At 38.1% G+C, this 25,981-nt stretch overlaps 1 protein-coding gene across 3 annotated transcripts in view; it reads right to left on the reverse strand.

Annotated features, from left to right (window-relative positions):
- Positions 1–1,183: 1,183 nt before the first annotated feature.
- PPA2 (inorganic pyrophosphatase 2) overlaps positions 1,184–25,981 on the reverse strand; it is a 35,071-nt gene continuing 10,273 nt past the window's right edge. For 2 of the 3 annotated variants that reach the window (XM_015624133.2, XM_015624134.3), the window contains 9 exons: positions 23,822–23,875; positions 21,324–21,443; positions 18,932–19,018; positions 17,492–17,618; positions 9,840–9,967; positions 8,001–8,086; positions 6,911–6,980; positions 2,395–2,434; positions 1,184–1,366 (listed from right to left, as the gene is read on the reverse strand). In XM_015624133.2, the coding sequence (XP_015479619.1) occupies positions 1,338–1,366; positions 2,395–2,434; positions 6,911–6,980; positions 8,001–8,086; positions 9,840–9,967; positions 17,492–17,618; positions 18,932–19,018; positions 21,324–21,443; positions 23,822–23,875 (741 nt within the window). In that variant the 3' untranslated portion in view covers positions 1,184–1,337. The remainder of the gene's footprint in view (positions 1,367–2,394; positions 2,435–6,910; positions 6,981–8,000; positions 8,087–9,839; positions 9,968–17,491; positions 17,619–18,931; positions 19,019–21,323; positions 21,444–23,821; positions 23,876–25,981) is intronic. The other variant, XM_033513486.1, reaches the window with a different exon arrangement.

A 25,981-nucleotide genomic window follows, 5' to 3' on the forward strand; every position in this document is an offset into this window, starting at 1 on the left:
TGTTGGATGCAATGTGTCTCTTGACTACAAAAAATAAAGTAGCCCCTAGTATCTGAAGTTTATGTTGCATTTCCCCTATCACACCTAAACCCTGTGTATGAAACAAAGCAAAACTCTAAACAGATGGAAGAACCCCAGCTCCTCCTAAGTGCTGAGGCCCAGCCTGAGATCTCCAAAGTGGCTGGTGCTTGTACACTAAACAATACACTAGAAGAGTCTGAAGAAGGGAAATTGTGTCTTAAAATCAAGGAGACATTCCCAAAGGTGAAATCTTCCTTACCAAAATCTTAACTCTTTGTAAGGAAAAGTTAATCCTCTGGCAAGCCACAGCCCAACTTTTGCACTTCTTTGTCTCCCATTTCCACCCATACTAACCTTCTGTTTCCGTCCTTGGACAAAGCAGACAATGCTCACCTTTGGTCTCAGTAACAAGCTGGATAAAGCTGTCTGTCTATATTATCATTTCCTCTCTTTCTACTTAATAGCTGCCTTTTTTGTCTTTAATGAATGCTGGGGTACATATAGGCCAGACATAATCCTGCAGTAGGAAAAAATGGCAAATATTTGTATTATGAAAGCACAAAGCTTAGTTCTGTACATTCTATTAAACTTGGCTCATTGAACAAATAATTATCAAAAGCATACACAGTTCTAAAAATGGAAGCTTTCCATAAGGAAAATCCTTCCTGTGTAATGAAACACACAAGTTATCAAAACAGGATGTAGAACAGAGAGCACATGTGCATCCTTACTTCAATTGTTACGACATTAGTCCTTGCTAGTTGAATTAATCTTTGGAGGAATGTTGTGTTTTTTTTTAAAGCAAGCATGCTCTGTTCCTAACTCTATGAAGCCTGCAGAGACAACTGGACATAAAAGTGAATGCAACTCGGGAAACAGCCACCTCTATCAAAGAACATGGTAAACTCCTAAGCCTCTTACATAAAGATTATTGTCGACTTCAAAAGGATTACAGTCAGGGTGGCCAGAAAAGCCCTATGACAGAAATTAACACCCAATGGCTCAATTGTTCCAAAATCTTGAGAACAGGGCTGAAGACAACTTATCTCATTTGGTACACTTCATGAGTGGGTAAGAGCAGTTCTGCGATTCAGAAACAAACAAGCAAGCAAGCCCCTCCTTTTCCCTCTGCTCCACCCTACACAGACACAGAAAGGAAACATTCATTTTATTATGGCAGTGTTTATTTACATTTTAGAGAAGGTTTACACAAGCTGAATAGTTGTTTCAACATGAATTCAGCAATCAGTGCTTTTGCTCATCTTCAAAGAAAGGGATGATTTTTAACATTTGATGATGCACCTTCATCACCTTGATCACTTGGGAAAAAAGTACCAGGAATCAACTAAAACAAACAAAAAAAAAAATACAAGAGTGACATTAGTTCTATACAACCAGTCATATACAATCACTTGAAAAAACAACATGCTGCCCTTTCAGCTACCTTCCCTCCCATGACAATACTGCTGTGTTAGCTCTATTCCCCACCCTGTAGGAAGCATGGCCTCAAAATAATATCTGTTCATTTTAACAGTTTTGTTGCAATCCTGCAACAAGTTACAACACTGCTGTGATCATCCCTGGAAATCATCACAGATCAGACAGATTATGTATAGTTGTCTGTCAGAGGTCTGAGATCTAATACTTTGGTAAATAAATGCTATTTATTGGCATGCCACATAAAGGCAAATGGAATGCAACTTGCTTTCCCATGACATGGGCTACACAGATGTTGCTTCTCAAACTATTTGGCACTCGGCTCATGACTAAGTTTAACTTAGTATTTCTGTAACTCCCTCCACCTCAAAAAGCACATATGTCTTCTCTATAGTTCCTTGCCAGTAAAAAAAACTTTTCTTAAAGGAATTAAAACTGAAAATGTAGGACACATTCTTATTTTTTAAAGAAAAACACATGTTCTGTTAACATGAAAAACAGTCATAACAGTGAAAGGATAAAATTTTGTCTTTAAAACTTAGAAAAGTAGGTATGATTATATCAATTTTAGGAAAAGGAGCTGTTTATTTGGTTAGCTACTGTGAGGAATGACAAAAACTACAGCAACGCAACCTATCTCTTTTAAAAGGACAAATAGTATGCATTTGCCTTGCATGATCAGTAAGAGAAAAATTTTGTCTTCCTATATTTTTATGTAGACTACACTTTCACTCAAAAGTAATCTTTTCCCACAAAGCATTCATGAATTTCTGATCATATTCTATTGAACAGGAGACAGGCAATACCATATGACAGGATATAACTATTATAATTTTCATATACACAAAACTGTCTTTTTGCAACAAAACAGTTTTCATGTCAATTTTTAAAGCCAGCAATTAAGAGAAGTCATATGATATCTGAGAAAAAAGGTACCTTCTGGGGAAACAGAATCTCCATTCATAAATGCAGGTGCCTAAAAAAGAGAAAAAAAAAGATAGGGAAAAATATCCCAAACCAACATCTCAGTATTTACTTAAAGTTTCACAGATAGCACCCAAATTCAAAGGTATTTTAATGCTGAAGTCAAGAGATACTAACAAAACCAGAATTTTCTGTTGCCCCCACAAGACAATATTCTACCTTACAGATTTCCCACCCCCATTGTACAAATTTATTTGTTGCTCATAAATGACAAAACAAACTCAAGAGCAATGAGTGATAGATTAACACCTTACCTAATGCAAAGGGGATTTTTGATGACTGTATCACCTTTGAGAATAACAGGATTTGTTGTTTACATCTAAAGAATAAAAACTCCTTTCTAGTTGCTATACATGTTTCACTGTCAGGTATGCATGTGAATATATACACACACATACAATTTACATTAAATACATGCAAACAATTGAAAATAAATGTGTGATGATACTCTTTTACAATTCCATTTTGACATAATAATTCAGTTCTGTAGAAACTGACTATTTGTTTTCAAATTCAGGTTTGGCATTTCAAACCTGGATATATCTATTCAATCACAGGAGTGCACAGCCTGTCTCATCCTTTACCTTAAAGGACAAAAATTAAAGACACTTTTAACACATCTGGAATCACCATGCCTCATGATGAGGACGTAACAATTTTCCAATGCCCTTCCTTAGCACAGCAGCACTGAGGCTGAGCTGCACTGGTGTGACACAGCCTTCCTGCACCTGAGCAGGCACAGGGCTCTAAACACTGAAGAGCAGAACAAAGCCCATGAGAAGGAAGAAGCAGGATTCTTCTTCCCACATTACCCAGGATAATTACCTGCACAGGGCTTATGTGACTGGTCTGAAAGGAGGTACCAGTATGACAAAGATAACCCAGGTCATATCACCAGAATATCCCCTCTCTTTCCAGCAAAACCCAAGCTTTATCTCGTAAGGCAGGGAGAACCAGAGGTCACCATTTATAAGCAGGTGCCTGCCACTTCTGGGATATCTGCTCAAAAAGCTTGAGATAAGGACTCAGTATTTTACCACCACAACCAGATCAAAATCTCATCCCACTGAACCAAGAATCTCTTCACTACACAACACTTTCATCTGGAACACCATTTAAAAGCCATATAAATAATTAATAAAAACAAACTCCAGACTAACAACCCCACCAACCAACCTTTTGTTTTCCAGCTGGCCACTACACAGAAAATTCTACCTTTACTAAATCCCAAATGGAAAAGTTCTCACAGAAAGCATGTAGGGAGAAAGGCAGTCAACAAACTTTCCTGCTTATATCGGAATTATTCAAAACACATCAATAAATATAGACTCAAATTTGGTTGGAGATCTTCTTAAATTATCAGGAAAATCAAAATACTTTTCCCTGTAAAGCACTGTTCTGCATTTTATCAAAAGAGACATAATCTAGCAAAGCTTTCCTCGTTCACTTTCCAGTATTATAAGGAAAGAATTATGTGATAAGTCTGAGAAACACTGTTCTACTACTATATATAGATTGTCTTGGAGATTTTCCAACGTGAAAAGTCCTCAGCAGCTTCTTCACAGATCAAGCAATTCTTAGGATTAATATTAAACAAAGGCTCAGCGGTTTTGGTCAGTTTTACAGATGGCAACACTTAAAAGCCTGAAATAAACAGTGTATCTTAGCACTAACACATTCATCCACAAACCCTATTCCTCTTGGGTTTAGTGTGCAACATATACTGACACAGTTGCTGAGACACAGATGAAACAACTTACAGAGGCTAGAGAACACTAGAAATTTTCACTATGTACTGTTAAAATTCATCTAGATTTGTAGTTGCAAGGCTGGTTAAAATATTCAGTATGTGCTCTTACATGCACGGATTATCTCCATCTCTTTGGAAATGACTGGTCATGGCAATTCACCTGCTATGGAAGCATTCTTAGCTTGCCCCCCATACAGATGACAGTACACATGCCAACCATCTAGAAACTCACTCAGTGGAGTGGAAATTCCCCAACCCAGACAAGCCACTCTATTTCCTCATCTGTAAACTAACAAAAGGTCAAATAATTTTGAAAACGACTGGACTACCTTGGGAACCACCCAAAAAAAAAAATCTATAGGAAATTCTGATTAGTGCATACTTGATAAGAATTTGAATGTTTTCCATTTGGTTCTGTTATAGTTCTCTTGCTCACCATGAAAACTGTTCCACAGCAATAGTGAGTATTGTCTTTTGGTGTCTTCTTTGGGGTATTTTTGTTTTGTTCTGGGTTTTTTTGAGAAATCAATAGATCTGATTTAAGGCAATAATCACTTGCTTAAAAATGCTGCACCTGAAATCTGATGCTGGAAAAAGAACTGTAGGGAACCAGCTCTCACTGCAAAAAAAGCTCCAAAATTTTGCAGTAGCTGAAATATGTCTCTCACTGTACTTGCATACAAGATCTCTGCTTCAGCTTTCGTTATTTTGTTTTTATCCAGGAGCTAATAGATGGATAAAAATTAGAAGAAAATGTATCTGTTTTTAGTTTAAATTAAAAAAAAATCAAAACCCTCTGCAAACACAGGCAGCTTTCATTTGAAATCACCACAGCCATTAAAATTCTGCAGCCAACACTCACGTACTTTCACTTCAGTGTGAGATGAATGTCTGACAGCCAAAGCATGCAGTGTAGTGTACTAGACAAAAACATACCTGCTTAAAATGTGCAAAGTCAGCCTCCCTGCTTATATTTAGTGTTCAACTATCCTCAATTCCTATTTCAAGGCCATTTTACTTTTTTTAGTTATTGCAGATCGACAAGTGCATGGAGCATGAACAATATTTATAATAGGCTATTGTATACTTTCCCTGTCTGGAAAGTACCAAGAGGCAGCACCCTACAAAGACACAATTTAAATACTTAGACTGAACTGAAACAGAATGATGGAAAGGAGTATGTGGAAACAACTTCATAAAAACACTATCACTTAAAAGAATGTGAGGCACAAAAAAAAAAAAAACACAGTAAGTGATACTGTTTGATAAGAAGGGAAGCTTTCATATAAAAAGGCATTAGTTTGATACAAGGTATCTATCTCATTGAACTCATTTTACTAACTTCCTCCCCTCCCCCAAAACCATGGGAAAAAAAAGGTTTTGTAATTGAAAAACAAAATAAGACAAACTGCTGATTTATTAATTACTTATCCTGCATGCCTCAAAGTACAAAGAGCAGAGAATGCAAAAGGAAATATTCCTTTGCACATTTGTCACCATTCAAATACATTTGGACTTGAAGTTCTAGCTGAATTTAAAGACTCATAAAGTTATTGTAAAATAGAAAGTACAGAGAAGGTAAACACTTGCATATAGCTGTGACTGACATGTCTAAAACATATTTGAATTCCAAAATGAGCTTTTTCTTTCATTTACAGTCCCATTAACACTCACAAATGTAACACTGAGATACTTTAAAAGAAGGGCTGAAAGCAAGGTATCTGAAGAGGAAAAAGTTTGGTTTGACACATCTTTGTGACTTAAACCAACACTTCTTTGCAGTTGAGAGTCTTACTTGCTTGTGACAAAACAGCATCCAGGACAACAAATTCTTACTAGAAATGCTGTGGGAATGTTAAGTGCACAGACAGTAAACTGTGTGTCCTTTGACACCTGGAGTTGCATAATTGCTGTGACTGTTGAGGCAAAACACTGGGTGCCCTGGCAGCCATGCACAGATGCAAAATACCTCATGTGGTCATGAGCACAGGCTCAATCACAGCCTGTGTTAGAAAAGAAAAAGTAATACTTGGGGGCACATTTCTCCATGTAATTTCTGGTAACCTTGCTTAATTTCTGGCATCCAAACTAGAATATTTTAAAATGGAAAAAATTCTCCTCCACTAACATTTGCACATGAAAGCATCAAACCTGCAGGACATTTTTCTTGCCTGAACAGGAAACTTGCATGTTTTAATTTTATGTTAATTTTCAGAATGTGACAGGTATTCTTTAAGAAACATTCAAATAAGCATCCCCTCTCTCAAAGCATTGCATTTAATTATGCAAGTAGACAAACAAAGGATCTGTTTAGTGATTAGGGAATACAGTCAGCTAGTCAATGAGTTCTAACACTGGGTGGTAACTCATGGCAACAGGGGAGACAGAGAAGACAGCAGGCTAGATACAAATAGCAGTCCATCTTGCTATTCAGGATCAGAAGAGACAGCACTGCAGAAGGAGAAAAAACAAAACAGAAAAACTCCACCAGAGCAGTAATGAACCTTCCAGAAAACACAACTGGACCACAGCAATGAAAGGATTATATTACAATGCTTACATTTCCCCAACCTTTCTGCTCCTCCTTTTACTTGAATTTTTGCTTAATGAAAGACCACTTCAATTTAGCCTCTTTATTTCAGTTTTGGGGCTCTGAACAGTCTTTCCAATTGATCATTAAAAGAAAAAAAGGGGTGGAAAAAAAGTAAGTATCCTTACTGACTGCACAATCGATCGGGCATCCTCCTCACTGCAACAAAATGGGCTGCCACTCACCAGAACATTTGTGCTGAAAAATAAAATTAAAAACATGCTTTATCCACCAGTGGAAAAGAGCTACACACAATTAAGTAATTACAGAAAAAAAAAACCACCAAAAAACTGTCACATACAGAGCTCAGAAATGTGTATTTGCAAGAAATAAGGAAGCCAAAACCACAAAATAATGTTGGAAGGAATAGATGTGTGGAAGAGTGTTCTTTGTTTCTTTGAGCTTGAGGAGATGTGTAGGCTGTGTATTCTGTATTAATGCAAGCAGTGCTCACACTCAGTGCTTCTGAGCTGCTGCTTGGGTACAGTGTAGAGGACTACTGTCAAGAAGCTAAATCCTCCCAAGAAGTCAATAGAATTAAACTGGCACTTCCTGGGGGAGCTGAGGAACACTTAGATGGCTAGCAGAGATGATGTTAGTATATCCCATCTCTTGTGCCTTGCAGGACGGCCAGATTCTGTGGCAGATCATGGAAATAACAGCAGGTTACTTCAACAACCTACCTGCACCATGGAAAAAGAAGGAAAAGCAGGCCAAAATTCTGCTCCTACATAAAGCAGCAGAAACCTGTAGTACCCAGACAAACTCTGGGACCACATCCTTGGCAGAAATGTTTCCCTATGAATCTATATCCTTTCACACTGGAAGTTTGATCAGGAGATTTTAAGGTCCTACAGAATAAACTGCATGAACTTCCAATTCTCCAAAGCAAGAGAAGGAAAAATTACAAGAGGACCAAGATTCTCCCAAAACAATTCTGAACAAACACTCTGGGGCCATTTCTCAAAAGCTGAAGTAGTGAATGTGACATCTATGTAATCAATATATTTCTGGAACCACTTACCAGTAAATCACCATCATCCTTATACAAGGAGCAATTAGTCAATCATTCTTTATTATCGATTAATTATCAAATCCATGAATATTCCTGTAATCTCAAATTTAAAAAAATCTAAGCAGTTCATGGACAGCTGCAACTTGTTGAATAGCACCAGTATAGCACAATATGAAGAGCAAGAGATTGGACTGGATACATACCACTTTATAGTACTTCCATTAACTTTTTTATGAAGCAAAGCTTTCCAGTGTTCATGGGTAGATTTAATAATTTCAACAGCAAAATCCTAGTTTACAACAAGGAAAGTTTTGTAAATTAAAATGTTACTAAACAGAAAAAAGCCACAGAACTAGTTTATTAAAACATACTATTTCATGTGTTATTTTAAGGCACCTCCTTTGAGGCCTCATTAAATTTCTGGAGAATGTAACACCCTTTTTATGTAAAGAAACAAACTTCAGTGTATTTGTCAAATACACTGGCAACATATTCAGGACTTTCCCTCAGTCTTCAGCCACTAAAAAATGAATGCTACATGAAAGAAATGAAATCAGCTCTGGAAGCTAAGGAGATTCCTACTGCTGTAGAGAATTGTATCAGGCTGTAAATGGGATCAAGTGTGTGAGCTATGACTCGACCCTTACAAATAAAAGTCAGAGTTTGAGTTTCCCCTCCAGAGGCATAATATGAATTTACTTCATTAATGCCCAATCATATACTTAAGCATTTGCAAGAACATAACATGTCAGCTGCTTAACAGTTTCTGCTTGTTTGAAACAAAAATAATATTGAGGGTGGGGCTGGAATGAAAAAGCTTCGAAAAATTAAAGTAAAATAAGCCCTCAGTGTCCAGATGATGACTGCTAGACTTGCAAAAAGCTGCCAACTGAACATTCACATTTGTTAACAAGGAGTGACTTGGAAAAGTGCCACTGGAACATTGTGAACTTCACCAGAGCTGCTGGAGCACAGCCACAGCTGCCTCGCCACATCCTGGGTCTCCAGAACTGCCTGAGAATTATTCAAGTGCTCCAAGCCAGCTATCTCAGGGCATTTAGTGCCTCCAGGCCAAACTCCAATGGCCTGACCAGAATACACTGTTCTACTGTCACTCTACAGCACAGGAAAAACTCTAAGGGCAGTTCCTGGGAACACAGGAGAGAGATCAGGTTACCAAGCCTTACAACTCCACAACTGATTGATTTAGAAGTACAGAGTGGAGTCAGGGCATTTCTTTAACCAGACGAAGTATGTGAAGTTGCCTGTGCTGGTCAGAAGGTGCTGTGCTGGTTATGTAACTTTGATAGTACACTGTAAGACTGAACTGGCTGGCACATGGACATCATTCATGAGAAATCTCTGATTCTTTGCCAAAATAATCTACACAGAGCATGCAATATACAAGTTGCAAAGCAATTTTACTCAAAACATATCCAATTTCCCTGGAAAAATCCAGGTATTTCCTTCAACAAGGTCTACTCCCTGGTCTGATCTCCTTTCAAACACTGGCCATTTTTACTGTAAGTAGTTTAAAAAGCCATTAATTCTTTTCTAAAAAAAAAAAAAAAAAGGAAAACAATTTTTCAGCCTTCAAGCCAAACACTTCAAATGTTTTTACAGAGATTTAGCAGAAATAAGTATGTCTTAAGCAAATACCAAATATGAAAAAATCTGTAACCCATTGTCTTAAACTGCATACCCTTAAAAAAAGTCAGAAAAATTTACCAACAGGACTAAAATAACACTTGAAAAGACAATTGATTCATAACTCTGACACAGATGTACATGTAAATCTCATCAGGATTGGGACTAAATTTTTTTTTCGGACTTTTTTAATGACCTATGCATTTTTCCCTGACCAAAATGGAAGGCAGTAAACATTACTTAATCCTAGCCTAATAAATTGTACGTGAAAGTCCCTCCCATCAAAACTCTTTTCATTCAAAGCCTGCTCCTTTACAAGTCCAAAAATTCTAGCATGTATTATTATAGAGTCCACATGACAGAATGATTCATTTTTAATTTTGCATTATCTTCACCTTGTTTTTAAATTCTCCATTAAAAGCAAAGTGATTTTCTGGTTTACCATCAGGGACTTTGTATAATTGGAACCAGTCAATTGTAGCCTCAAGATAACCTGGTTTGTGCTTCTTGACATCATCGATATCTGTAGGTTAAAAAGATTTAAAAATAAATAAATAAATAAGGACTGATCACAGGTTTCAGAACATTAATTTTTAAAGTTTTCCTAAAGAATATGCAGCAATTTGATTTCACTGAGTACTTTCAGCGTCATTGATAAACTTCACGTTATTACATTAGCTGCCCATAATTGCTACCTTATGATTTCACAACTACACTAAGCAGGTAAACCAGTCATCTCCTGTCCTTCATTAATTAAGACCCAAAGGTACAATGAATAAAAGGACCATATTTGTGACAGGAAAAGAAAATTCCATATTTATCTCAGTAGGTAGCTCTTGCAATACTTAGGATTACTTACTGAGGTAATTTTTTCCTCCAGCAACTGTAGGTGCTACAAGCATTTTTTTGTTAGTGAAAGAATAGCTATAAAAACAATTTCAACACATGGATCTTTAAACCAGCACCTCTAAACAAAATACAGACTAGATTTATCAACATATTAAAAGGCACTCCTTTGATCACATTAGTTCCAAATTCATCCCCTTCAAGACACGATAGAGACGTGCCAGGAGCTCTGAACACTAACTTTACTGATAACCTTGTGGTATCTGCATATTCACACTGATAAACAATTCTACCTCTACAATCCTGACGGACATGAGAGACACAAAGAGGAATGTACTTCATTTGTGGGACACCCTCATGAGGCAGAGGTTAACACTGCCATGGTGTGTAAAGAGATGAAACATCATTGTTAGATGTTTCTAACATCTAACATAAACATCACAGTAAGATTACTGAGTAATTCTGCTTGAAGACTACACTGCCATATAAACATTGCAGTTCTTGATCTTACACCCCTTACCTGCTGTGCATATCAAATTTTAACACACTGTTCTTTGAGACTACCACCACTTCTGTCACTTGCAATGGCGTAGTCCTATCAACCCCGTAACAAATTAACTCCCTGGCAACATGTTTATATGGAAAAGCTTTCAACTAATTTCTAAACTGATTATTTTAATGTGATAAAGGATTTTGTCCATCCCAGAAGTGAAATACTTTGCAACTGGTGTAATCTTTTATTTCCTTTCCCAGTCACTTCTGAGGGAAATGAGAACTTATTTTTTACTGCTGTAGTCTACCAACTATTTCATAACCTCACTGTGCTCACACCACTTTCCATGGTGTTACTCTCCTCCAGTGTCTTGCAAGTCACTCACTCATGTCTCCATTCCTTATTCCTTCCTGCTCTCTCTCAATACTGCCTGGTTACTTCATTATCTTCTCCCACAGATATGCCTCACTTGATGACATCTGGTTTGCAGTGATTTGCAGTGACTCTTCTGTCTATCCAGTCCTATAAAATCAGAGTTGCTTAGTCCATGGAATTCATACCTAGTCATGTGCTTTCCATCTTTAAGTGCCTAAATGTCTTGTAAAATTTCACTGCGACCCTGAACAAAAACATTAAAATATTTCTAAAGAGAACAATAAGAGAAGAGAAAAGGTCTTGTGCTACAGACCATTCAATTCTCAGTAGACCACCAAGAGAGATGACATGTAGACTGAACTGGGAGGCCAGACCTATGTGAGAAGACATTCTGAGTGTTACTAGACATGTCATAGATGCCACTCCCAAATTCCACTGCATTACCACTACACAAAGAATAAAACATAAAACCTTGAAGAGCCCATGTAAATTTTTGCTTTGCACACACTTAACACAGCTACGTGTTTATAGGCTCGGAGTAAAATGTATTTTGAACTTGGCTGCTGGCCATCTGTCTGCAGGAGATCAGGGAATTTCACTGGCAGAATCCCAGAAAAAAGCAAGGGTACATAAGGCTGTACTAGAGGCAGGTCTTCTAGCTGAAATATGTGCTTAAGAGCACAAGAAGATTTCCACTAGGGTGGGTGGGCTAGACCAACCAAGTAGGAATGATTTAGAAAAGGGTGGGATCTTGGTTGGAGGCAGAATGCTTCATCAGGGCACTAATAAAACTGCAGCCCCAATTCAAATCAGTTTCAGGACTCCAATGTATCATCCTGTTCTCTCCAAGCAAGAGAACATCCCTCCTCCAACTTGAACTGTTGTCATCTCCTCCTCTTGTGAGATTTGAATTCACAATATCTAACACTTGTTGGAGAGACTGTATCTCCTCAAGTCTGTAAAGCAAACCAGACTGCTGCAGCAATTTCCTTGGGTCCCAGCAGTGGACAAACTCCAGACCTCCATCTCCAGATACTACTTAAATTCAAGCATTTTTTCTCACACTTCTCCTCCTTTTTTCTGATCCTGTTCCAGCACATGTCTCTCCTAACTCTGCTTCTCTACTCCCCCTGTTTGGTTATTTGCCTCCTACTCCCATAAAAACTGTTCATCAAAAGTGCTTTACAGTCTACTAACTGGCACTTGGCACTTTTCTCCACCTGTTCTTCCTTATTTATAGGTTTTACTTATACTTTTTTGAAGGACTCAAATATTAGGATAGGCTTTGAGACAGACTTTCATTATCTCCTTTTGTTAGACATCCTATCTTCATGGATTCATGAATTTCACATTCACTCTACTGGAAAATACCTTGCCTAAGTAAAATGACTAAACACAATCATACTACAGCATTATATGGATGCTGCATATTCTCATTTTGAAGACTTAAGAAAGGTGGCATTGGTTGCTTTTGTTTCCTGGGTTCTTTGCAAGTTTTTCTGCTTCATCCCTATGCTTCACTTCATTGTTCTTTACTATAAAGGACCTCTACTGAACATCAAATGAAATTTGCAGGCTTGATTTTAAAAAGAAGACTCCAGAACATCTGTATTATAATGGAAGTTGGTGTCAAGCAGAAGAAAAAAGTGCAACAATGCAACAAAACAAACCCCAAGAAAGCATCAATGCTGTTGCTGTCAAGTCAGCATGTAATGCAAAATACAAGGAAAACAGCAGCTCTTGCATCACTCATTCAATAGCCACCTCTTCAGTTCATTAAAAGTCACCATGGAAAAAAAACAACTAACAAAAGACAGTTTGTCTTCCACTGAAATCTAAACAGCCTCTTTGGGATATCAGGGGGAAAGGAGAAAAACCACACTCGGAAAACAGAAAAGTAAGCATAGAAAGGTAAAAAAGAAGATCACAATAAGCAGTACAATCACTTACTACACTAATATCCACAGAAGATAGCTTCAAATTATCATGATTTTTGAAAAAGAAAACAACTTAGATGTCTTTTCTGCAGTAAGCATTGTTAAGACACTCTTTTGACCATGACTGCTTATCCTCCCTTAGAGCTATGTACTCACACTGATGTTAAAAGGGGCAGGTTTGGGAGCAGCAAGTGTGTACATGGCCCAAATCAGTTTCATCTCTGCCAGCAAGCCCTGCTCAAACTGGCAGAGCAGGTCAGGCTCCTGCAGGTACATTATCAGCACGTCCCCACGGGGCTCTAAGTGGGAATTTCACTGTACTGCCTGCATACAACCATAGGTCTCATTTTTCTGGGCCCCAAAGTTAAGCACCAAGGGTTAAAAAGAGACAGAGGATGATATTAAGGCTTGCAGTTCAGTGTTCATAAGGAAAATCTCTAGAGGCTGGCACCAAGAGCTGCTGCTTGCTAGCTCTCTGTCAAGGGAGTGAGCCAACGTGACTGCATATCCTAAATCTAGTTGGCTTTACAGAAGAGAGCAACAAAAGCATTTGTACAAAACTACTGTTTTTAGTACAACAGATGCTGCTTCTTGCAAGCAAAGCTAAAACAACATGTTTGCAGCAAGCTTTCTAAACAAGGTCTGTGGGAAGAGAGGACATATGTTTTCAATAACATCTTCTAAACATTTACAGGAAGCAGCAGCAACATTCCATATAAAGGCATTTGGTGTATTTTGTGCAGGGGGTAGGAGGGGAGCCTTGGTACAGCTAATTAATTTCTTTATATTGAGTGCTTACACAAATCCACAACATAAGTATTCTGACTTGAATATGAATCTCTATGAATAAATACACTCACATGCTAAGGTCTGTAACAATATATGGTACAAAATATACAATAAGCCTTAGTTTTGCCATTTAGGGCTTGATCACTAAACCCTATCTTGAGATGCATGTTGTAAAAGCCGCATGGCAACACAACACAGTTAACTACACCAGTGCCAGCAAATAGCACAAAAAAGCCAGCAGACATCACCAACTGCTGTTGAATAGATCCTGGCATCCTTCCAGTAAGTAATGGCAGCAAAAAATGCTGCTAAGATCCCAGGCCAGTAAATCACCTCCAAAATGCCACCCAGCATACATGATTAGTCCAATTTGCTGAAGGAGGGCAAGATGACCTTCTGAAAGTCAGACCTCATACTCTGCTTCAAACACAATTCCTGCATCCACTGCCAGTGATTTTTAAAACCTCTTGTCCAACATGAAGATGCCACATACATTTAGACCAAATCACAGCACAAAAGTATCACTCATCCTTTCTGAATCCAAACTAGTGAAGCACATCAGATATACAAGTGAATTCTAATAAATTAAATTCAATCCAAACTATGAGATAAGCAGACAAGCAACCTTTCTACTCCAATAATTTAGTTCTCCTCCTGCTTATTTTACAAAAAAAAAAAAAAGCCACAAAAAGCAACAACAAAATAAAGAAAGCAGCCAGACCCATTACACCACCAAGATTTAGTGATTCAGTCTGGAAGGAGCTTTTAGGTCCTTTCTCCAAGTTGCTTGATCTAAAATTGCACCACTGGCCCACTAATGGCCATCTGCCTAGCAACTGCCTGAGCAGAAATGCCAATAGCCACAAAGACAGATTTTACTGAAATAGATAAATCTGAAGATCTCTAGTTGCAGTATAAAATAAACTCACACAGATATCTACATGTGACACAAAGCTTGTATTTGGTGTTAGATTGCACCCATACTAACCAGAATTAAGTGCTATTATTTCAAACAGATTCCCTTACAAAGTCAGTCCAAAAAGACACTAAGACCTTGCTGTTCCTACTGATGACACAGTCCCGCATTAAACAGGTGCTAAACATTGCCTATAATTCCTGGGTACTGTCACAGTAAACAAGAGTTTCTCCTTGCTCTGCATGAAACAGAGAGTTCTAGGCAGGGTGTCCAATTTAAACCAGTATTTATCTATAAATCCACTAAAAAGTGGAGTGCTATGAATAAACAATGAGAAGCACTCAGAAGTTGTGACTTCTCAGTTCTGACTTCTCTGAAGTCTCAGGAAAATCAATGGCACTTATGAGAACGATCACAATCCCAGAAGGAGAATATCCCAGGTACCTGGGGTGTGCTTGAAGAGGCAAGAGGAGTCAACACACGGTGTGAGCTCAGGATAGGGTTTGCAAGTAATCACCACTCTGGTGTCTTGAAATTATCTTTTCCAAATGTTCACTGGGGGCTCTGCACATACTGAGCTGAAAGCAAATGCGATGATTCTCAGTGCAGTTGGAAATGTTTAACAAATGACACAGAAGTGACTGGACAGGATTAGAAGGCAACACTTAGCCTCATCTTCCCCAGGAGGCCACCTCCGTAACACAGCAGCACATCAATTACAGAGGGAGAGACCGGTTTTATCCATAGCCGCCATCCCTTTATGCTGAAATAATTAACAACTTTGGGAAAGGGGAAAAACAAGTATAAAAGGACATATTGTACTGCCTGCTCTGACAGATTTGTTTGTTTTCAGACTGAAGAATGATTGCTGTTAAACACTGCAAGCCAGTCATGTTGTCTGAAAGCAGATGGGGGCTTTTTTCTCCCCCTTTTCTTTCTTTTGTTAATCTTGGGCTGCAACTCCAATCCCAAAGGGAAATCATATTAAACTGGATAAATATTTCTACACTTCTCTGAATCTTAGAACAGTTCTCTTCTTGAAGTTTTGCACATATTCCCTGATAAGAAAGGATGCACACAGGAATCAACCACAGGCAATGGTTTGCTCATTCCTCCCACTCCTTTTTCTTCTTAAGGCTAAAGCTCTTACTCCTCCACTCTCAAATAAACTAAAGCTGTAATAGAGCTAATACAAATCAGTCATTACCTGGGAGAAAAAAAACAAACAAACTCAACCAAAAAAACAGAGAGAGTTTTCAAATACAGATGGCTAACACCAATTAATAAATAATATTGGAATAAACTGCCACAGTTTTGCCCCTGCTTAGTGGACTCCTGAATTCTCTCATCCACTTTTCTGACCAGATTCTCTCAGAAACTGCTAGGGAGAAAAGGTAAGTCTTTAAGCAGAACAGTGTCTAGAAATGAAGTGCTATTCACTTTTCTTTTAACTACTGACACTTATATTGCATTTTACTGCAAATTACAAAGTGGTTTAAATTGATACTGACATTAACAGCAAACTATTACTTACTCTTTCCTTAAGCTGAACTTCTTAATCTCTAACTGTCAAAGTAGTTAAAGAGCCATAAACACTATGCAGTAATTCATCTGCCCAATGACTTTAATCAGCATCAACCCAAGAGTTTCCTTTTCCTCATCTCCTCTTCTCCCCTTCTTTCCCCACAAGTCAAGTATTCTCCATGTGAAAGTAACCTGCAAGAAAACTGAGAATGAAGGGCTAGTCCAGTGACATACTTTACATTCAGAAACCATCAATGAACTCAGTGGCTGAGAAACATACTTCCTTAAAAAGCTACTGGATTTGCTCTCTTCCTACAGAAAGGCCACTGTGCACTTGGTGCTGCCTTACCAATGAAGAGCAGGCTCTTACTGTACATACATGATGGCATATATGGCTTTTGGTCTCCTAACAATCACTTTTAGACAAACCTCCTCACTTAAGTCTCGTGATTCCCAGTAATAGTCCATTTGAGGAAGCAGACCTTCATTTCTCCAGAGAAAAACTGCACTTTACTTACACCTCATGTGCTATTCACATGGACACACTTCAGTACTCAAGTTTCATTTGGATAGCAGGATGATCACAGGGAGGACAAGTCTGAGCAGGATATTTACCCCTGCACAGCTAGTCATCATCAAGGCTGATTAGGGTGAGCTGCATTAGCAGTTTACTTCACAAAATTTCATGATAAAATTAGGCGAAACCTAATTTTTAGTACTAAGCAACAAACTCTGGAAGAAATTCTCTTAAAAGCAGCAAGACATTGGAAATGTACTGCCTTTTCAGAATGCAATACAACACCTGCAAATATAAAAGGAACAAACAGTTTCAAAAAGGAAAACAGTAGTGTGCTACATAATTTAAGTGGGTAAATATGCACTATTACACAGGAAATAAGCCTGTAATTATTGGGAGGTCACTTTCTAAGGCAGCTGTGTTTCAGAAGTCGTAAGACTTTCTGCATGATATGTCCTCTTGAAAATCCAAGCAAACCATTTTAGAAGTTTAGTGTGAAAGTGCACATGCCTTCCTTGAAGAAAGCACCTGACCTAAAGAAAAACATTGCCTTTCCACTCTCTGCCTCTTCTTAGGTGGTCTAAACTCAGGTACCATTCTGCTGTGAAAGTTTCTGACATAACTGCATTAAGAAAGACAAAAATACTTGCCATGGATTTTCTGAGCTTCTGGGTCATCAGCACTGATGGCAATTATCTTCCAATCTGTCTCTCCTTCATCAACAAGAGCTAAAACACCCAAGACCTTCACCTGAACAATCTCACCAGAAGAACGAATCTGAAACAGAACAAAATGCCACAAAGTTTGGAAAACAACACACAGAATTTCTTTTACTTTAAAAAAAAAAACAGTTTTTTGACCAGCAGGCTGCAACAGAATTTCAAGATAGATCTGCAAACCCAGTATACATATCTTCAGTATTTCTAGCCTTTCCCCCACCATTACTATTCTCCAATACTCAATTCTCCAAACAGCATTTATTTAAGTAAAGAAGTAGCTAATTTTTTTCCCTTCCCTTCTACCCTAGGTCCCCCACACTTTCGTGGTCTTCCCTCCAAACTGCAAGTCAGAAATGTTTCATACTAATTTTTTAACTTTTCTGTCTCTTGACCCTCTACTTTCTGAACTCAGGGTCCTAATTTCTATCTTTCTAATCCTTCCTCTGAACTCCAATATACCCATATAAACTACATAGCAGTCCCCTAGAAATACCAACACAGCAATTTTTGCATTTTCTTTGGAACCTTCTCCCTACCAGCTAATATTTCCTCTTTAACTCTTTCTGGATCCTTTGAAATAAATCTTTAGGTTTCTTACCCTAAGTAAAGCCACTTTCACTGAGGTCACCAATTAAATTTCCCCTAACCTAAATATCCTGAGATCCCTCTTTCAAACTCATCCATTTCATAACCCCATTTTTGATACACAGCATTGCTCCATTCTTTGCTGCCTCTAGATATGTAGAATTTTAGATACTTAGAATTTTATTTCGGTGAGCTAAACCTTTCCCTTATACCTACTAATGGTGTTTGCTGCACCTCTTTTTCATCCATCCACTCCATGACTCAGAACTCTGCAAGACTGTAGCAGGTTCCTCCAGTCTTCTCTAAAAGAGGGGATCTACTTCTGTTTTGCACCCATGAGTAAAATCAAACCTACTTCCTTTGTGGGTCTGACTTTGTAATTCTAATGTGCATGATGCTGTCTTATTTCCTCATCTTTCAGCAGCCTATTCCCAGCCCAATACTGCTAACAGGGAAAAAAGAAGTAAATCTTCTCCCTCCCCAAAAATCTTAACCCTCACTTCCTTCACCCAAAACTTACTGTCCAGCTACATAACTTCAGGATGTTGTTCTTTTATTTTCCCTTCTAACTAGTACAAAGACTTTATCAAATCCTACTTTCCTCCCTCCTTTGCAAAAATCCATTTCCTTACCTGTTCTCTCCTTAAATCCTCTATTGATAATGTTAGGGACTGACAAAAGTAACATATTTTTTTCCTGTTTTCTGTCTGACCTTGTCTTTCAAAAGTTGCTACCAAATTATTAAGTTAACCTTGATAAATTAAATTAATTGTGATAAATACAAACCTTTGAACCTATTTCACAAACGTCAATAGGATCATTATCCCCACAACATCCTGTAATGTTATCCGTATGGTTTGGATCTTCCCAGGTCTGCCAGGGGAAAGAGAACTATCAGTTACCAGCTGAACTGCAACTCATCCTACCACTAAATTACAAAGATTAGCAAAAGCAACAATAAAAACATCAGCTTTCTGAGAACAGGTTTGCTCAATGGAAGGAGAAAAAATAAACAGCCAGTGGACTGACACTGAGTATCTCATACTCAGGACAAGTGACATGAGGATTACTGAGGACATACTTTGCCTGTGTCAATGACTCAACAGATACACTTTACCCAATTGCAGTGATTAAGGCATCAGAGGACCCTGAATATGGATTTTTCTAGTTACTAGTGACAGTGGGATCAAGCTAGGACATCTCACAATTTTTATTACACTTGTTAAATACCATGATATTAACATAAGTTGTTTTGTAAAACATCTAAGCTTCAAGCTAACCACACTCCTACACATAAATTTGTCAGCAGCCAATAAGCTTTTTAAAGATTTTAGATTTAGGTATGAAGTACTTCTGAGTATTTTGAAACATGTACATTTTAAAGGAGAGTTAAGAGTTTAACACCAAAGAGGCAATTTTAAACCCCTGCTCTGAGCACTGCACAAGCAAGGAACCCTAGCCAAGTCACTATAACTTAATTACTACACAAGTACTTGTTTTTACTTTTGCTGGTGATGAACAACTAACTCATTCTACAGTTGAGAAGCTTTTCTGTTAAGAATTTTGAGTCCAATTAAGTGTTGTTGAAAAGATTATAGAATTTTTTTTTTCCAAGTAGCTATACTGCTAGCTCAGGCCATCCATGATCATAATTCCACCTCAAACTTGTTCTTGAGAACTTGACTAATATGGGAAGGCAAAATCACGAAAAGATTATGCTTAGGTGTTTAGGTAGCAGAATCATTACCAAAAAACTGCTGAAGTGGAATCAAAAGAGAATTTAAACTTGAAGTCCAACCTATGAGTGAAGACCACCTCATCAACTAAACCATGGCACTGAGTGCCACATCCAGTCTTTTTTTAAACACTTCCAGGGACAGTAACTCTGCCACCTCCCTGGGCAGCACATTCCAATGTCCAATTAGTCTCTCTGCAAAAATTGTTTTAATATCTAGCCTGAACTTCTCCTGGTATGGCTTAAGACTGTGTCCTCTCATCCTACCAAAGTGCTTTTTATTTAGGGCTGGATTATACCAGTACTTCTCTTCTGCCCAGTCACACCTCTTCACCTCTAGGCTAGAAGGAAGGAATAGTATTGCTCTCTGAACAGCACAGCAACTTCTGCTATGATAGCAAATAGTCTAATATAGTAAAAAATAAAAATTACAATTATGTTCAGCCCTGTTCAGCCCTCCCCACCTCACCAGGTAACAAGAGATGCCAAACATTTCTCCTGAGGAAAGTATTCTAAGTCCAAAATAATGCACTTCATACAGGAAAATATTCACATTTTCAAGAAATTCAGCCTTTACACTAAGGAACATAGGAATTTCAAAACATTAAATGGAATTGCTGGTTTCCAACTATATCTACTTGAAAACTTTGTCTATTGACACTGCTGACTGGACAAGATCTTCACTGCGGTATTTGAGCACCTGCCTAGAACGTCTTCTCCAGGGATCAAACATGTAACCAGATTTTTGGGACTCAACTTTCATTGCTTATACAGTTAAGTGCAAGGAAAATAAATTACTCTTTTCAAGTTCCATCATGTTTTTCAGTACTAATTGAAGTCTAATGTGTTATCCACAGAAATGAAAAAAGTTCAAAACTTTTATTTATGCTCAAAATTTCAGCCATTAGTTGAGCTTTTTCAAGGCTCAACGTCTTGAATGTGTCATGATCAGTAGAGTCTCACAGTTCAGAGAAAAGTTAAGGAAGGCCGTTGAAGTTTAGTCTAAAAACGAACAGCCCTTGTGTTCCTCTTTGTTAAAGCTATTAAGAAATCCCAATTAAAATTTAAGCTGCAGTACATGAAAATCCTTAATGAGTTTTTAAATAAATGCCTTGTTTAAGAAAGGTCTACCTGACAAAGTATTCTTGATCGGCAGGCCATGACAATTCTGTCACTACAATACAGAGATACAGACTAAAGATTTGAAATTTCTTGATCATTCAACTCCTTCCTGAAAACATAGCTCATATTTACTCCCACACCCAAATTCTGATCAAAATTTATGGACACAATCAAGTTCAACATAAAAAAACCCCTGATTTACAAATGTATCAAAGAGAATCACCCCTCTTGCAGCTGATTTGCATTCAGGCATTATCCAAGATTTACAAGGCAATTTACACAGAAGACAAAAAACTTTCACCATTATAACAAAAATGTTACCTGTGGGAGGGCACCATAATTCCATATATAACCCTTGTGAGGAAAGATATTTGCCACATATCGAAGCTTGCCTTTCTTTGTATCATGTTTAATGGGATTCAATGGCTCCTCAGTGGCAATCTAAGTAGATAGTGAAAAGGGGGGGGAAGAATGTTAAAATGGAAAGTAATTCATTCCATACCCAACCAGTAAGAAAGATCTATCTGGAAGCACATGCTTGTGGTTTGAGGATTATTAGAAGTATGACAACCTCACTCTGAATCTCAAGGGCCATATTCAAAAACCAGCTTATTAAGGTATTAAATAATGCTGTAAAGTATGCAAGAAAAAAATGAATCTAGAAGAGAAAGTAATAAATTTCTAAGGAGACTGTCATGGTCAAACATAAAAACTGAAAGGAACTTAAGTCAGAAGCTCTTGCACTTTATAGTACAAGTTCAACAGACACGCAAATGGTGGCACAACATATTCCAACAACAGGGGCTATGACACCCACAGAGGAAATGTTTCATGTCATTGCCCTCTGCTCCTTGTTCTCCAATTGCAAACACCCCTTCCCTCCATCACCTCTCAGCATACAAATGCTTTTCACAAGCACAAGTTCCTCATAGTCACCAAATGCCAACTTAATGCAGATTTGGAACAAGCTACCATTTGAAGAGGACATTCTTATTCCTAAAGAAGCACTGACAGAAGAGCTGAACTACAGCTGAACAGTAACATCCTCCCCCAAAGCCCATACACAAGCCACACACATATTGCCACTGCCTGAGTTACCCACCACAGCTAATTCACACTCTAACCACCCTTTGACACTCCACACCACAGTCCAGCCCATGCTAGCTTGGCTCTTGCTTACAAACACTCCTCTGAGTGGCAAAACATTTGTTACAGGCTGAAGTGATTACACTCAAGTGGCGCATAGCTTCCCAGCATAAGCACACAGCCCTCAGTCCATACTCATTTTCTATCCCTGTCCTTTACCTGAAGCACTGTAACTGAAGCCATCCCAAAGGAATGTCACCGTTTTTGAACCACATCAACCTGTCAATAGTATGTACTCACTCCAAAAGTAAACCCTCCCCAAGAGCCAAGATGAAAGTTCACATATTTCTGGCTTCACACTGGATTCCACCTGCTTCTGGTCATAACCTAACAGTAAAGGGCTCAAATATGCCAGCTGGGACACTGGCAGAAGTGGAGCTCTACAATGCTTTTTGTTCACAGAAACTGAGCCAGAGGAGTAAATGAGAGCAACAAGGGAAGAAGAACAGAAATATAACAAGGTGATGAGCAGAGTATCTGTTGCAGGAAAGGTAACAGTGGGTAATATTCATCCTAATGCAAGGCTTAATGTCCTACAGTCGCCATTGCATGTGAGGAGAGATTAGCAGACAAGATCTGGTAATAGCAGGTAATAGCAGCTTACCATGATCTAAACTGAAGGACTGCCAGGACACAATGGCAAGCCTTAATGACTGATGCAGTAAATTTTAAGGATATTAAAAGTTAAATATTAGGGAACTACATCTAGTCTCCTCATCAAACCCAGAAAAATCAATGATTTCTAAACCTAACAAGACAAACTTTTATACACTTGACATAATGTGCTGAAAGAAGCAGAGGGAGAGCAATCTGAGGTTAAGACAGAGTTCAAGTAGCATTGTCAAAGGGATCCTCTGCAAAAGAGAACTCAGCTGCTACAATAAATCATGAGCTTAAAATAAAGGGTAAATATCTGAGGTAACCCTGCTTGAAGAGTAACAGCTGTGATGGCAAAAAGTTCTATCATCAGGGAAAAGAGAAAAAAAATCTCAAGTAACAGGCTAAGAAGGTTCTTTGGTATTATTTTCAATAACTAAGAGTTAGCAGCTCAACCACAAACTTCCTTAAAAGCATCTGGGAAGCACCCCTAAAATTAATACAAAGGTTCAGGAAGACAGGACATATCCTGGTGAGATCTGTTGTTTCACAAACACTACAGATGCTTTTACTACTTGTAAAATATCTCCCTGCAGGAGTTCATACTTTCAATCAGTGAAGTCCCCAAATGTTGTTTTATTTGATCATAAGGAAATGCTCTTTTAGTTGCAACTCCATTTGTCAGGATTTGGTCTAGCACACCATACAGTAGAAATGATGAATTAAATCATCTGAGTGGAATGGTCCATAAGCAAGCAAGAGTTAGTCCAAATGCTGGAAAGCATCCTAAAAGCCAGTACTCCAGGACTCTGCTACAGATATGCTATGCTTTGCAGAGGACTGTCAAGAAGCAGTGCCCACTTCTTTTTCCTGTTTCCACCAAGAAAATTAGAAGCTCAGCACTTTTAATACCTGCAAGAAAAGCGCATGCACCACTACAAACCAATGTTTTAACAGAGAGCATTTTAATGTGCAAAGAGCAATCCAAACTGTGATTAAATTCTGCCTACTGGAAGCCACTGCATTGTTGTAACTTCTACAAATACCTATATAATCAAGGTATTTTCCTTAATTACCTCCATTTTTGCATTAGTCCACCGAGGCACTTCTACAACCATATTAAACAGGACCTAAAACAAAAAAATAGTGACAGAACTGAAAATAAATTCCATTTGCCAATTAGTATTTTACAGTAACACAAATTCTCTCCTGTGCATTCAGCAGAAACATACATCACATTCCTCTGTTACAGCTGCTTTTATTTGTATGGTTCCTTTAGTTCAACCTCCATGGTTCATCCTCTCCCCACCTCACCCCTTTAAGAATATGGACAACAACAAGCAATGGAAATACACCTGATGTTTTTTGTACCCATGTCAATATTACCTTTCACAAAATGTTCAAATGTCCATGGAATGGTTTGCCATGAGGCAGTAGTTCAATCTACTAGTCAAAGAGGATTAAATGTTTCTATAGGACAGAGTTAGCTTCCCTTAGGCAACTGAAAGGAGCATGTTTTGGGCTTTTCCCCCCAAGGATTTATTCTTTCAGGTCCTCCTCTTTTGCCTTACTAATTTTTTAAAATCTCATACAAATGACACTTCTGACTCTCAGTCAAGTCTGGTTCAAGTGAGCTAATAGTACTCCAAAAGTGATGGTAGAGGCAGGACATGGACACAGACACCTTACATTTGTGTTAGCCCTCTTCCTAACAGAAACAAAGTGAAAGTTTTTTAAGAAAGCAGTGTGAGAGGGGGAAAAAAAACAATCAACATGTAAACTTCCATGTTTTTAAAAGAAAAACAAGCAGTCTACGCCTTCTTACCAACGAAGTTAAAGCAACGTTTTTCCAAAGATAAAAATGCTATGTAACTTCCATAAGATCTCTTCTTATGAAGCTGAGTTAAGCACTACCAAGGAGTAGACTGTTATTGAATTGGCTAACTAGAACAAACCATCAAGCAAGGTCTACAACCTGTTTCAAACCACTAAAATAGCCCCAAAATATCACATTGACTGGGACATCTCTTCACAAGATGATGAAGGAAATCTCACATTGGTATTAGCAATCCCTACAGGTCAGGAAAGACAAAATATATTTTTGAAGAAATTAGCAAGAAAGAAATATAAAATTGAACCAAGTGAAGATTTGCACTGACTCTTTAACTACACCACAATTAAGGCTCCAGTGACCCCTTAAATATTTGTATTTCTGCTCATTGTACCCTGAAGGTGAACAAATACCATTACAAGGGTCAATGTCACAGTCCCATTAAGGTAATTCAAATGGTTCTATGACCATCTCCTCCCAAACATGGAATGTGGAAATGAAGAAAGGAAAGGGAAATCCCAACTGTCACACAGCATTTCTAGTATGAGATCACAAGGTAGGTACAATATTGACAGCCAATTCCCAATAAATGTAAACTATATTTCCCCTGCATAAGTACTGTGCTCATACTGCAATCAATGGCATGTGACATGGACTCAATCACTTTCCCAGTCAAGTCGTGACCAAAAAAATAAAAAGATTAAAGTTTCACATAATTCTCAGTTTCATAAAAAACATCTTATGTATATAAGAACAGTTGAAACAAAAGTAAGGGCGGCTCAAAAATGTCAACACTGAGCAAGCAGATAAAACAAAGCAACATACATGCACGAGCAGGTAAGAGAAGGGTTGGAAGAGAATCAAATAAGTCTGCACATCCATCTGGGAAACACTTGGAAAAAGAAAAATGCACAGTATGAAAGCCAGTGCTGACAAGAAACTCTTAGGGAACTTCCAAGCAGGTCAAATAATTGTTCTGACTGGTAGCTACAGGCAGAAAACTTACAAACTACTAGAATTATACAGGATGTCTTCTCCTCCACCACAGTCCTTTATTTTTGTTGTTTAGATGCTGCCATATGCTTTCCTGACCACATAGAATGCAGAGGTTTCAGCAGCCTCTGTGCTTGGTTTTAAGCTTTTAATTAGTCAGCAGTTAGTCCAGGTCTTCTTCACCAAATCAACTGTTGAGGCTGGACTACACTGGACTGAAGTTCATGCAATGCTGCTCTCAAGAACATAATAAAACCACATGGATTCAACTAAGCTGAAGACCAGGCCCTCATAATTTGTGGTATCAGTCAAACGTGAACTGTCAAGAGTCTTAAATGTGACGGCCTGACAGACTAATTTGTATGCAAAAAAAATCCCCAAAAGTACTCTCTCTAATGCTAAGCTGCCACAA

The sequence above is a fragment of the Parus major genome, chromosome 4 (genome assembly GCF_001522545.3).
Source record: "Parus major isolate Abel chromosome 4, Parus_major1.1, whole genome shotgun sequence".
Classification (NCBI taxonomy): Eukaryota; Metazoa; Chordata; class Aves; order Passeriformes; family Paridae; genus Parus; species Parus major.